General features: G+C 36.8%; 1 protein-coding gene across 2 annotated transcripts in view; it reads right to left on the reverse strand.

The window, feature by feature from the left end:
* LOC121368032 (dynein heavy chain 3, axonemal-like) overlaps positions 1-15,206 on the reverse strand; it is a 168,537-nt gene that overhangs the window by 32,618 nt on the left and 120,713 nt on the right. For both annotated transcript variants that reach the window (XM_041492543.1, XM_041492542.1), the window contains exons 57-65: positions 14,546-14,746; positions 13,167-13,322; positions 12,380-12,475; positions 11,663-11,767; positions 9,169-9,302; positions 7,686-7,857; positions 5,067-5,153; positions 3,827-3,943; positions 149-334 (exon numbers count right to left, since the gene is read on the reverse strand). In XM_041492543.1, coding sequence (XP_041348477.1) covers positions 149-334; positions 3,827-3,943; positions 5,067-5,153; positions 7,686-7,857; positions 9,169-9,302; positions 11,663-11,767; positions 12,380-12,475; positions 13,167-13,322; positions 14,546-14,746 — 1,254 coding nt within the window. The remainder of the gene's footprint in view (positions 1-148; positions 335-3,826; positions 3,944-5,066; positions 5,154-7,685; positions 7,858-9,168; positions 9,303-11,662; positions 11,768-12,379; positions 12,476-13,166; positions 13,323-14,545; positions 14,747-15,206) is intronic.

Consider the following 15,206-nt stretch of genomic DNA (forward strand, 5'->3'; position numbering starts at 1 on the left):
AATAGAATTAATAGATATTTAATGACACCCAGCACGGAAAATACATCGGCTATTGGATGTCAAACTATGGTACATTCAAAAATAAAGTGATGATCAACATTAATATAAAAATGCAAGAGGTTAAAACAAAAATACAACAGGTAAGTACCTGAGATGAAGACAAAACCTCCAGAATTTTATCTTCAATTTCTTTGAGCTGTCGTTTGTTTCTAGCACTCTCGACAATCAGTTGGTTCTTCTTCTCTTCAAGTTCAGGTTTCTCTTTGGCCGTGACGATTCCTAACAACTGATCCTCCAGCCCATGAGGGGTGATCATGAAGTTCAGTAGTGTAATCTGTAAACAGTCACATAATAATGAAGTTCAGTAATGTAATCTGTAAACACACAATAATGAAGTTCAGTAGTGTAATCTGTAAACAGTCACATAATAATGGAAGTTCAGTAGTGTAATCTGTAAACACAGTCACACAATAATGAAGTTCAGTGGTGTAATCTGTAAACACAGTCACACAATAATGAAGTTCAGTAGTGTAATCTGTAAACACACAGTCACACAATAATGAAGTTCAGTAGTGTAATCTGTAAACACAGTCACACAATAATGAAGTTCAGTAGTCTAATCTGTAAACAGTCACACAATAATGAAGTTCAGTGGTGTAATCTGTAAACACACAGTCACACAAAAATGAAGTTCAGTAGTGTAATCTGTAAACACACAGTCACACAATGAAGTTCAATGGTGTAATCTGTAAACACAGTCACACAATGAAGTTCAGTAGTGTAATCTGTAAACACAGTCACACAATGAAGTTCAGTAGTGTAATCTGTAAACACACTCTCACACAATAATGAAGTTCAGTAGTGTAATCTGTAAACACACAGTCACACAATGAAGTTCAGTAGTGTAATCTGTAAACACACAGTCATACAATAATGAAGTTCAGTAGTCTAATCTGTAAACAGTCACACAATAATGAAGTTCAGTGGTGTAATCTGTAAACACACAGTCACACAAAAATGAAGTTCAGTAGTGTAATCTGTAAACACACAGTCACACAATGAAGTTCAATGGTGTAATCTGTAAACACAGTCACACAATGAAGTTCAGTAGTGTAATCTGTAAACACACAGTCACACAATGAAGTTCAGTAGTGTAATCTGTAAACACACAGTCATACAATAATGAAGTTCAGTAGTCTAATCTGTAAACAGTCACACAATAATGAAGTTCAGTGGTGTAATCTGTAAACACACAGTCACACAAAAATGAAGTTCAGTAGTGTAATCTGTAAACACACAGTCACACAATGAAGTTCAATGGTGTAATCTGTAAACACAGTCACACAATGAAGTTCAGTAGTGTAATCTGTAAACACAGTCACACAATGAAGTTCAGTAGTGTAATCTGTAAACACACTCTCACACAATAATGAAGTTCAGTAGTGTAATCTGTAAACACACAGTCACACAATGAAGTTCAGTAGTGTAATCTGTAAACACACAGTCATACAATAATGAAGTTCAGTAGTCTAATCTGTAAACAGTCACACAATAATGAAGTTCAGTGGTGTAATCTGTAAACACACAGTCACACAAAAATGAAGTTCAGTAGTGTAATCTGTAAACACACAGTCACACAATGAAGTTCAATGGTGTAATCTGTAAACACAGTCACACAATGAAGTTCAGTAGTGTAATCTGTAAACACACAGTCACACAATGAAGTTCAGTAGTGTAATCTGTAAACACACAGTCATACAATAATGAAGTTCAGTAGTCTAATCTGTAAACAGTCACACAATAATGAAGTTCAGTGGTGTAATCTGTAAACACACAGTCACACAAAAATGAAGTTCAGTAGTGTAATCTGTAAACACACAGTCACACAATGAAGTTCAATGGTGTAATCTGTAAACACAGTCACACAATGAAGTTCAGTAGTGTAATCTGTAAACACACAGTCACACAATGAAGCTCAGTAGTGTAATCTGTAAACACACAGTCACACAATGAAGTTCAGTAGTGTAATCTGTAAACACACAGTCACACAATGAAGTTCAGTAGTGTAATCTGTAAACACACAGTCACACAATGAAGTTCAGTAGTGTAATTTGTAAACACACTCTCGCACAATAATGAAGTTCAGTAGTGTAATCTGTAAACACACAGTCACACAATAATGAAGTTCAGTAGTGTAATCTGTAAACAGCCACACAATAATGAAGTTCAGTAGTGTAATCTGTAAACACACAGTCACACAAAAATGAAGTTCAGTAGTGTAATCTGTAAACACACAGTCACACAATGAAGCTCAGTAGTGTAATCTGTAAACACACAGTCACACAATGAAGTTCAGTAGTGTAATTTGTAAACACACTCTCACACAATAATAAAGTTCAGTAGTGTAATCTGTAAACAGCCACACAATAATGAAGTTCAGTAGTGTAATCTGTAAACACACAGTCACACAATAATGAAGTTCAGTAGTGTAATCTGTAAACAGTCACACAATAATGAAGTTCAGTAGTGTAATCTGTAAACAGTCACACAATAATGAAGTTCATGCAGTGGTGTAATCTGTAAACACACAGTCACACAATAATGAAGTTCAGTAGTATAATCTGTAAACACACAGTCACACAATAATGAAGTTCAGTAGTGTAATCTGTAAACACAAAGTCACACAATAATGAAGTTCAGTAGTGTAATCTGTAAACACACAGTCACACAATAATGAAGTTCAGTAGTGTAATCTGTAAACAGCCACACAATAATGAAGTTCAGTAGTGTAATCTGTAAACAGTCACACAATAATGAAGTTTATGCAGTGGTGTAATCTGTAAACACACAGTCACACAATGAAGTTCAGTAGTGTAATCTGTAAACACACAGTCACACAATGAAGTTCAGTGGTGTAATCTGTAAACACACAGTCGCGCAATAATGAAGTTCAGTTAATGAAGACAAATATAAAAAAAGAGAAAGAAATGTTTTATTTAACGATGCACTCAACACATTTTATTTACGGTACCGAACCCAGGACCTACCAGTCTGTAGACCGATGGCCTAACCACAACGCCACTGAGGCCAGTAAGACAAATATAAATGCAGCATGTACAGTCCATTAGTCGAATTAGAAGCAGACAATAAAACAATTATGTCCTTCTCCAACAAAGTGGGAGTGTCATACCAGTTAAATTAAAACAGTTTCAGTTTGAACATGTTTTGGTTAGGGTAGAATGATTAATGATTTCATTTGTGAGATAGGGTTTGGTAGATTTAACACTACTAACTGCAGGGCTGCTAGAATTTGTATAAAATCCACTAGCCATGGGATCAGTGATTAATTTTTTTTACTAGCCACGATTAAAAATTCACCAGCCCTACTTTACTTTAAGTTACTACAATTTTACTAAATAATAATAAAAATTGGATATGTCATCTAAAGAGGAAGAAAGAAATATTTTATTTAACGATGCACTCAACACATTTGATTTACGGTTATACGGCATCAGACATATGGTTAAGAACACCTAAAGAAATAGATATATCTTAAAAACACTAACATTGGGTGGTGGGGGTGGGGGGCAAGATATTTATATTTACAAAATAGATTTAAATGCAACATTTGACCCTCCAAAAAATTCACTAGCCATCAGGCTTAGCAATATTAGTGATTTACTAGCCCAACATTGAATATCACTAGCCATGGGAGTAGCTAGGGCTACCATAATCTAGAATCACTGCTAAATGTGACACCTGACACTGTGTTCTGCCCATGCATGCAGCCACACCAAATCTGCCCAAGTAGTTAAGAGTGAAGTACCTTGATTGACACCTCTGGCAGGTAGTGAGGATTCCGAAGTCGCGTGGTGATATAGAACTTGAAATCCTTGCTGAACTCCACAACGTTCTCACCTATCTTAATGTAGTCCAGGCCATTCTGAATAGTGTGACATAAATTAAAAAAATATCAATAGACGGATACTAGATTGTTAAAGTTCATTTATTGTTGACAATCACCACTTTACATGTATATATATATATACATTGATAAGAAAGATGTTTTTCCAAGCAGTTTGGCAATAAGATAAATATAGGTGAGTTTAAAAACATATTCTTAACTTTTTGCACATGGTATACATACATGTAATATCTTATTGATGAATCTTGCACCACTGCATTAGTCTCTAAGCACAAAGTGTCAATTTCACTAAAACTGCATTTGAATGTGACCTTAACCTTCTGACTACTAGAGGCGAGATATCTCGGCCAACGTCACGCCATTGGCATACTGTACACTATATAGAGTGCATTCCCCAATTCATATTTCAAACCATTTTGCACACAGCACTCACCGGAAACAGAAATTTAATACGGGAAATAGTTTACTTGACAGCATGCTAGCTTTTGTTAATTTTTTTTTCAATGGAAAATACCTTGGAATTTTGAGTTAAAAAAGTGGTTTTCAGCAAGTATTTTCACTTGACAACAATGGCAGCACGTCGCAGTCGTTTTCGGGGATTGATAGCTGATTGTGACACCACTGTTATCGGGAATAATGGACATAAATACTGGACAGCTGACACCACAAATGCCCGTAAGTAGATGCAATTGTTTCAATCTTTTGCCTAATTTTAATCAACATTTATTGATCTAAAATATCATTAAAATTAAAAAACCCCACAAAATAACACTTACCGATTCAAATATGAACTTTATTTTATGTATTTATAAAATATTTAAGTGAATATATGGGAGTAAAAATTATAAACTTGTACTCACTCAATGTGTTTTTTGTCAAAAAATAATCCAGTAGTCTAAAGGTTAAGTGTAAATAATATCTGATAAACTGACAAATACTGCATAATGGGAAAAAAAGAGAACTGATACTCTATTCTACATGCTTAAAATATACAATGTATATATATATATATATATATATATACACACACACACAAATATATATATATATATTTGTGTGTGTGTATATATATATGTTTTTAATATACTTGAGAGTGTATAGCTTTAAACAGTAATTAAATTCAAGGTTGCAGTCATTATACCTGTTTAAAAGTCTGTTTTAGCAGTATCGGCTCTAACACTGGATCTAACTCTTCACCAATATTTTCAAGCAAGCAGGGGTTTCCAAACTGAAAATGTAAAATAGAAGAAAAAACCCACCTCAACGTATTTTAAAACTTTGGCCATTTGACTTCTAACAATTGGTTAAAATGTAGCTATTTTGTGATTTCAAGCTAACAGACATTTAAAACAAGAGAGTTTCTGCTTTAACTGATAGTATTAGATAAGACAATTTATACTATGGACATTATGTACAGAATTTGTTATGTAAGGCAATTTTGAAATGTTTTTACTGTAGGCAAAATGCTCACTGAAGGAAAATTTGAGCCTGCATACACCAATTTTAAACCAATAACCATTGCAACAAATATAAAAACAGAAAATGATCCCTTCAACCAAAGACAATAATGTTTATTAAAAAAACTACCATCGGTAAAGTTGCAATTGATGCCATCATTAAGGTATATAGAGGTTATTATCGTTAATATCATAGATTATGAATAAAATTGTATATGGAGTCAAATTAAAAACTTCACAATCTAAAATTTGAATAAAGTTAATGAGTGTTGAAAGCATGTATTTTTCAGGAATAGATATTTTAATGGCAATGTCGACACTCCATTTGAAGCCCATCACAGCCCATGTGACCCGATCCATAGCACGTGCACAGAACCATTGAGGCAAAAGTGGTTTTGCACTTGCCACTGGTCATGTGACTATAATAGCACATATGTTTTCATTGTTACTTGCTCAAAGTAGTCCAATACAACGAAAAAACACATTAAAATGATATTTGTTATGACCTGTTTCGATGCCATGCCTCACAAATGTGCAGCGTGAATGTGCCGTCGGCATGCTGCACGCGGGAACATCAGTAGCTGATGTTGCAAGGGCGTTGGGTTGCAGTCGACAAGCAATTTATGATCTGTGGACACGAGTACAACAAACGGGCACCACAGCTGATTGCCCCCGACCAGGTAGACCACATGTTACGACATAGGCAGATAACTGTCATATGTTAAGTCGCCTCCGAAACCATTTCATGACAGCTACAGCAACCAGTAATGAACTTTTCAGATGTCGGATGTCCGCGCAAACGATGCGAAATTGGCTGCGAACTGCTCACCTCCACGCACATGGCGCCCATATATTGAACCCATTTTGACCCAGTTTCATTGACGTCAATGTCAATTGTGGTCATAACGCCACTTGCGGTGTACTCAGAAGGAATGGAATAGAGTTGTGCTTAGCGGTGAATCAAGATTCACACTGCGATTTGTCGATGACAGGCAGAGGGTTTGCAGATGATGTGGTGAAGGTTATGCTCAGTGTTGTGTCAGTGAAGTTGACAGATTCGAAGGCGGAAGTATAATGTTTTGGGGTGCTTTCTGTGGAAATGGATGTTCTCAACTTCTTGTCATCCATGGCAACCTCAGTGCTGCTGCATACCACGATCAGGTGCTGGCCCAGGAACTTGTGCCCTTCCTGGCAGATCATGGTTCAGGCCTGATCTTTCAGCATGACACCGCCAGACCCCACACGGCCATCTTGGCAAGGGATTACCTGAGGAACGTGGGCATCAATGTCATGGATTGGCCTTCAAGGTTGCCTGACCTGAATCTCATGGAGCATGCCTGGGATGTGCTGGGAAGATGCCTGTGCACTCTCAGGAACTCTCCACAGACTTTGCAGGAACTTGGTGCCTCATTAGTGGAAAAATGGCGCCATATCCCTAATGCAGTCTTTACATGCATCAGGCAGTCAATGAGGAGGCATTGCCCTGCAGTTGTGGGTACACATGGAAGGCATACGTGCTACTGAATCTGTGATTTCATCAGATGACCTTGCTTGTGAATTACCATTTTGACTGTTTGTGGTTTTGACAAATGCTGTGGGCGCATCAAACAGATTTTTGACTCAACATTTATTCCTATTCTTTCTTTGGACGTCATACAATAAAAAAAAACCCTTATTTAACATGTTCTTCTGTCATATTTGCTAATTAGCCAAGATGAAATGGTTGTGAAGTTTTTAATTTGACTCAGTGTATTATGCAAGCCTCTGGCGAGCATCATACATTATTTGTACTCCTAATACACATGTATATGATATCGACGATACCAGAACACACAAGGGTAATAATCTCTTTATCATATAATCTCAAGCTTAATACATGTTTTTGTAAACTGTACATGCAACTTTAATTCCAATCTGCCATTACTAGATATTCAAATGACATAAGTATATGTGATGCAGTGTCTTTTTGAATGGAAATGACGTCAAACTTGAATGATGTCATTTTGGATATCCTTACATTAAAAATAGACTAGTGCTTAATGTTTTTTAGTTTTCTGAATGCTGGACAGCTTTCAGTGTAAAATTGCTATTGAAATGTTTTTGTTGATGACTATGAATGTATATGTCAGTTATGGAGTGTCACTGTAAAATGTTTGCTTAAATGTCAATAAATGTCTAATTTGCAAAGTTATCATGGTCTGAAAGTATGTGATCTGAAAAAGATCACATACTTTGATTACACTGAAAATGCTAGATATTATATGATACATGTATTTACTCAAATTTCTTCTGTGTATATATACCTGAATACAGTTTTCCATGGTCCTGGCATAAGTTGCATCGGACAGTTTTATGACTTCCAGTTTGTTTGCTTTCTCCATGTTCTTAATCCACTTGTTAGCCTGAGCTTGAGGGTCTATCATCAGAGGCCAGCGGTTGGCCGACATCACAATGATAGCATTGTCCACAGAGTAGCTGGCAAAATTAGACAATTGCACAATTAGTGTTGGGAATCGGTTCATTGATCAACAGTTGTAAATCAGTCTCGGTGGTGTCGTGGTTAAGCCATCGGACATAAGGCTGGTAGGTACAGGGTTCGCAGCCCGGTATCGGCTCCCACCCAGAGCGAGTTTTAATGACTCAATAGGTAGGTGCAAGACCACTACATGCTCTTCTCTCTCAATAACAGCCAACAACTAACTTACTGTCTTGGACAGACAGCCCAGATAGCTAAGGTGTGTGCCCAGGACAGTGTGCTTGAACCTTAATTGGATATAAGCACGGAAATAAGTTGAAACGCAACGAAATGAAATCAGCTGTAATCAGTTGGCATCAACTGATCAACTTTCGATTACACAATGGGTTAAAGTTATATAAAAAAGAGAAGGATTTGACTTTTTAGGATCATTTACTATTTAATTGAAAACTCTCTCAAAAGGCAATATTAACAACAAGATTAATATGTCTGTAACATTTCGTTAAATATTCTTGAACGGTTTTGGAATGGTGTTCGGGAAACACTAGCTATCAGAAGGATGGACGCATGGATACACGGACTCCCACACCCATGTACATACAGATGGATGAACAGTGTACATTTTAATAAACTTGAGCAGGGCTTCTAGATTATGGTCGCCCCATTCCCATGGCTAGTGATATTCAATGTTGGGCTAGTAAATAACTACTATTGCCATGCCCGACGACTAGTGAAAAAAATGGGTAAAATGTTGCAGTTAAGTCTATTTTGTTAATATGAATATCCTGCCTCCACCCCAAACCCTCAATGTTAGTGTTTTCAAGCTCTTATCTCCCTCTTTAGAGGTAACATATCTGATTATTACTATTATTTAGTAAAATTGTATTAACTTAAAGTAAAGTAGGGCTAGTGAATTTTTAATCATGGCTAGTACATTTTAAAAATCACTGATCCCATGGCTAGTGGATTTTAAAAATCACTGATCCCATGGCTAGTACATTTTAAAAATCACTGATCCCATGGCTAGTACATTTTAAAAATCACTGATCCTGTGGCTAGTGGATTTTAAAAATCACTGATCCCATGGCTAGTACATTTTAAAAATCACTGATCCCATGGCTAGTACATTTTAAAAATCACTGATCCCATGGCTAGTACATTTTAAAAATCACTGATCCCATGGCTAGTGGATTTTAAAAATCACTGATCCCATGGCTAGTGGATTTTAAAAATCACTGATCCCATGGCTAGTAGATTTGATAAACATTCTAGAAGCCCTGACTTGGGAAAGGTGTTAATAAATATGTTACTTGTCCACTGGAAGCCCGGCTATCTGCCAGTCTCTGATCTTCACGGGGTCCCCCAGTGTGTTGGAGAGAGAAAACACTTCGGACACCGGAATATTCCTCTTAACACAGTTGTCATACCACTCTTTGATACATTCCTGAAAAACAACACCCAAAAATAATTCAGTATTGATATATGTATACATCATTACAAGAAAAAAACACCCCAGAGACACCATATATTGATAGAGCAGCAAGGGATATCTTTTGTGCACTTCCCCATATGAATCCCTTGCTGCTAATCGAAAAGCGTTAGCCCATGAAGTGGTGACAGTGGGCTTCCTCCCTCAATATCTGTGTGGTCCTTAACCATATGTCTGAAACCATATAACCGTAAATAAAATGTGTTGTTAAATAAAACATTTCCTTTCTTCCTTTCCTCATATGCAGGACAGTAGGTACCAGTCGTAGGACGTGCACGGACTAGGATGAAAAAATGTAAACCGGCCTCGGTGGTGTCAAGGTTAGGTCATCGGTCTACAGGCTGGTAGGTACTGGGTTTGGATCCCAGTCAAGGCATGGGATTTTTCATCCAGATACAGACTCCAAACCATGAGTGAGTGCTCCGCAAGGCTCAGTAGGTAGGTGTAAACCACTTGCACCAACCAGTGATGCATAACTGGTTCAACAAAGGCTATGATTTGTGCTATCCTGCCTGTGGGAAGCGCAAATAAAAGATATCCCTTGCTGCCTGTCATAAAAGAGTAGCCTATGTGGCAGAAGCAGGTTTCCTCTAAAAAAAAAAACCAGTGTCAGAATCACCATATGTTTGACGTCCAATAGCCGATGATAAGATAAAAAATCAATGTGCTCTAGTGGAGTCATTAAATAAAACAAACTTTACTTTTTTTTCCTGTAATCCATTGCACCTCAGACAAGCGTTCTGCCACTGATCTACTTTCTGCCCCAGGACTAAAGTTTGTTTTGTGTAACGACACCACTAGAATACATTGATATATTAATCATCAGCTATTGGATGTCAAACCTGGTACATTTATACATTAGTAACAAAGAATCTTTTAAATGCACCATCTCAAAGACAGGATAGCACATACCACAGCCTTTGATGTACCAGTCGTGATGCACTGGCTGGAATAAGAAAAAGCCCAATGAGCCCACCAACAATTATCACTGAGCTCCTTTCTGTCCCTGGACTAAAGTTTGTTTTGCTCGAGAACACCACTAGAATACATTGATTTATTAAACATCAGCTACTGGATGTCAAACATTTGGCATGAATTCTGACACATAGTATTCAAAAGGAAACCTGCTACATTTGTCCAATTAGCAACAAGGAATCTTTTATATTCACTTTCCCACAGACATGACAGCACATGCCACAGCCTTTTGTATACCAGTCATGGGGCATTGGCTGGGATGGGAAAAATCCAATGGATCTACTGAAGTGGTTCGATCCTACAATCCAAGCACCCCAGACGATCTCTCTTAGACTACTGTCTGAAAAAAAGAAATGTTTTATTTAACAACGCACTCAACACATTTATTTACAGTTATATGGCACCAGACATATGGTTAAGGACCATAGATATTGAGAGAGGAAACCTGCTGTCGCCACTTCATGGGCTACGCTTTTCTTTTGATGAGCAGCAAGGGTTCTCTTATATGCACCATCTCACAGACAGGGTAGAACATACCACAGCCTTTGATGTACCAGTCGTGATGCACTGGCTGGAATAAGAAATAGCCCAATGAGCCCACCAACAATTATCACTGATCTCCTTTCTGTCCCTGGACTAAAGTTTGTTTTGCTCAAGAACACCACTAGAATACATTGATTTATTAAACATCAGCTACTGGATGTCAAACATTTGGCACGAATTCTGACACATAGTATTCAAAAGGAAACCTGCTACATTTGTCCAATTAGCAACAAGGAATCTTTTATATTCACTTTCCCACAGACATGACAGCACATGCCACAGCCTTTTGTATACCAGTCATGGGGCATTGGCTGGGATGGGAAAAATCCAATGGATCTACTGAAGTGGTTCGATCCTACAATCCAAGCACCCCAGACGATTTCTCTTAGACCATTGTCTGAAAAAAAGAAATGTTTTATTTAACAATGCACTCAACACATTTATTTACGGTTATATGGTGCCAGACATATGGTTAAGGACCACATAGATATTGAGAGAGGAAACCTGCTGTCGCCACTTCATGGGCTACGCTTTTCTTTTGATGAGCAGCAAGGGTTCTCTTATATGCACCATCTCACAGACAGGGTAGAACATACCACAGCCTTTGATATACCAGTTGTGGTGCACCAGTTTTCAACCCCTGCAGTTGCCCATGGCAATCAGCAATGCAGTGGAGATTGCCGTGAAATTTTTCATTCTCCATGACACTTTTTTTTTGCTGTGGACTATATTAGAATTTTTTTCCACTGCTTGTTTTTTGCCGTGGACGTTTTCTTAATTGCAGAGGTTGGCTTTACCTGTCTGTAATCCAAGATGAATGGTCCAAGATAGGCTATGATACTAGCCGATAACAGCACATCACCCACAATGTTGTCGTACGTCTCAGTAAGCTGCTCCACATTCTACAAGAAAAAACCCACATTACATTAAGTTGTAGAAAGTGATTAAAAAAAAAATGTAGGTAGCAGTGTTATGTTTTAAAGAAAGATACCTACATTGTATCTAGCCTTAAATAACTCGAGGGAAGGGTGATATTAAAAAGCAAAATTCTGCTGAATTAAATGTCATCTATCATAAATGTTAGTGTCTTCTTCAATTAGACAAAACAGGCATTTTTTCATAAAAAGGGTATTTTTGCAACTTTCTCTTTACACATAATCCCACTCCCATCCCACTTTATGTATAGCTCTCCTATTTAAAACCCCATGTAAGCTATAAACTGTATTCAGCACTGAAGTTACAATATCTAGTTGAATGATATTTCATACAAGCCCATGTTGATATTTCTGAGGCGTAGCCAGAGAAGAAAAAACGCCGAGGCAAACCTAGACCTGTAAAATAAATATCAGTGTCATGGGAAAAATAAAATAAATCTGGGAAAATTCCAGACGAGGCAAGCTCGTCGTCCGCCTCATGCTGGCTACGCCATAGTATTTTATACCATGCATTAAATACAAATACCAGATACAGACTGGGGGAGAATTAAAGCTGACAAGTTAAAAGAACTGTACTACCTGAGTCCACCTGGTTTTTTCACCTCCAAGACCACTGATCAGTTTCTTGGCTCGTTCTATCTTCACTTTTGTTAGTTTAATGTTGTCTTCCAGATTCTACAAACATATTACATACATATTATAAGGAATAAGGAATATTTATTTAAGGACACCTCAATACCTTTGAACATACCCGGTATATATTTGAGATATTTTAACATATACAGTAGAATCTCATTGGGTCGAACTCAGTAGAGTTGAATACACCACAACGCTCGAACCAAAAATGAAATGCCGAGTTAGACTTACATGATGTTGACCGTTGGTTAGGTCGAACTACCCGATGGGTTGAACAATTTCTTGAGCACCAATGGGGTTCGAGTAAACGGGATTCAAATGTGTGTATATATATATATATGTATATGGCTGCTTAGAATAAGTGGTCTTTACATGCAGAGTTCTACATTTTAAGGTGCGGTTCATCTATTACATAAAAAAATCTAGCATTTTTTCACCTCTACCATATGTTACATTCTGTTATGCTAAGACCACTCCCTCCTGTTTATATACATAATTCTCGTCACTGTGATACAATCTGACCAATGTTACTGAGTTATCTGTTTATATTTTTGCTTCTTTGGTACAATCTGCTAGATTTTTTTTTTAAATCATTTGTATTCAAAATATTATGTCACTATTAACAAACAAATCCTCCCCTCTGCCATAATGTTTTTGTGATACATTCACTGACTCATCCTAACCCCTAAAGCATTACATGGTTGTTAAACAGACCTCGTATGTTTCCTACCATTTTTTCTGTTTGTTTCTGGGACAGGTGGTCATTCAGACTGTTCAGTTTATCGGTGACCAACTTCAGCTCTGCCTGCTTGGACTTCAGTTCAACCATCATGGTTCCAAGGATACCTTCAGCACTCTGTAAACTGGCCTGCTTTGGTGCCACGACCTAAGGTGGAATGTAAAAAGAAAAAAGAAGCAGAAAAATTTATATTTTTCAGGCCCTCCTTTCAAAAAGAGTTGGTGACTTAATTGGCTAGAGATTTCCTAAGCTATCTTAGTGTTATGATATCTGGCCTGCTTTGGTGCCACAACCTAAGGTGGAATGTAAAAAGAAAAATGAAGAAGAAAAAAGCTATCATTGTGTTACGATATCTGGCCTGCTTTGGTGCCACAACCTAAGGTGGAATGTAAAAAGAAAAAAGAAGAAGGAAAAAGCTATCTTAGTGTTACGATATCTGGCCTGCTTTGGTGCCACAACCTACGGTGGAATGTAAAAAACAAAAACAAAACTGAAAAAAATGTAAATTTTTCAGGCCACCCTTTCAAAAAGTGTTGGTGATTAAGGTAATGTGGGATAGAAAAAGTACAGACAGAAATTTTTAACTGAGACATGGCTTACCAAGTCCCAAGGTCAAAATTTTCACCACCTCTGGTGCACTTTTTCTATCCCACATTACCGCATATGATGGGAGTCTTTTTCTCTCATCCATTCGGTAAACAAACAATTATTTTGCATGAACAGATAAAGATGGCTCAAAAAGTAACTTCTTTATTTGACCATTTTATCATAAATAAACTATATTATCATATTTGCCATGTCTGTTTCCTGTGGTAAATACAATTTGACACTACAAATTAACAAAATAACATTTTTAATGTCGGATTTAATAACAAAATATCAATCTAAAACTGTTGTTCACCAACTAGCATTAATACGATGACATACATGTACGTTATCTTACGACGTAATACTCCCCATGTTTTAATGCAATGATGTCTTATCATATGCAAGACAGATTTATTCCATATAGAATGACATCATGGAATGGGTCTGTCTTGCATAGCCAGGGATGGGAGAAAACATATTCAAAATGACGACATAATGATAACATTCCAGTTTGTTTTCCTTTTAAATTTTTTATTGTTCATAAATCATGGCACCATGGATATAACTTAGCTCAGTGGGATTTGCTAACTAATTTTTTTTAGAAAGGCCATGAGGCTGAAACTTAAAAAATTGGAGTGTTTATTTTTATTTCTTTACCCCATATGATATACTCTGAGTTAGTAAACTAAGAAAAACATTACAAGGATCCTAAAATTTGTAAACAAAACAAACATAGGGTAAATAAATAACAAGATATGAAATTGAAATTGAAATGAGTGAACCTTAATGACTCCGTCGTACACTTCCATGGCTCGAATCCACTTGCAGAGACCCTCACAGGCCGAGGAGACGTTCTTGATTATAGCTGGATCAAAGTCCGGGTTTGATATGTATTTGTCCCGGATTTTCTTCATCACGTGTGTAGGGATGTGATCCTTGTCGAATTCCTTGAGAGATTCCAGGAATTTCATATCTCCAAGCATCTACAACAAATATTTATCGTTAATCCACTTCCACATTTATTAACTAATTAACCCATGAGTTCATTTTTGTCAAAACATCGAATCTGTGTGAATTTAACAAAATGGGTTTGTTTCATGGGAACTTTTGAAAGAAGTTAATTTTTTGTAATAAACTAGTAAATTCTGTGGCTAATATTTGATTTTGTCAAAATGATTAACAATGCACCTGTTTAGACTGGTGATATTGAGATATAACATTAAGTCATAAGTTAAAAGTTCACGTTTAAAAATTGCTCATTAAGACCAGTGGTATTGAGTGGTATTTAAAAATTATTCATTAAGACCAGTGGTATTGAGTGGTATTTAAAATTGTTCATTAAGACCAGTGGTATTGAGTGGTATTTAAAAATTGCTCATTAAGACCAGTGGTATTGAGTGGTATTTAAAAATTATTCATTAAGACCAGTGGTATTGAGTGGTA

The sequence above is a fragment of the Gigantopelta aegis genome, chromosome 3, assembly GCF_016097555.1.
Source record: "Gigantopelta aegis isolate Gae_Host chromosome 3, Gae_host_genome, whole genome shotgun sequence".
Lineage (NCBI taxonomy): Eukaryota > Metazoa > Mollusca > Gastropoda > Neomphalida > Peltospiridae > Gigantopelta > Gigantopelta aegis.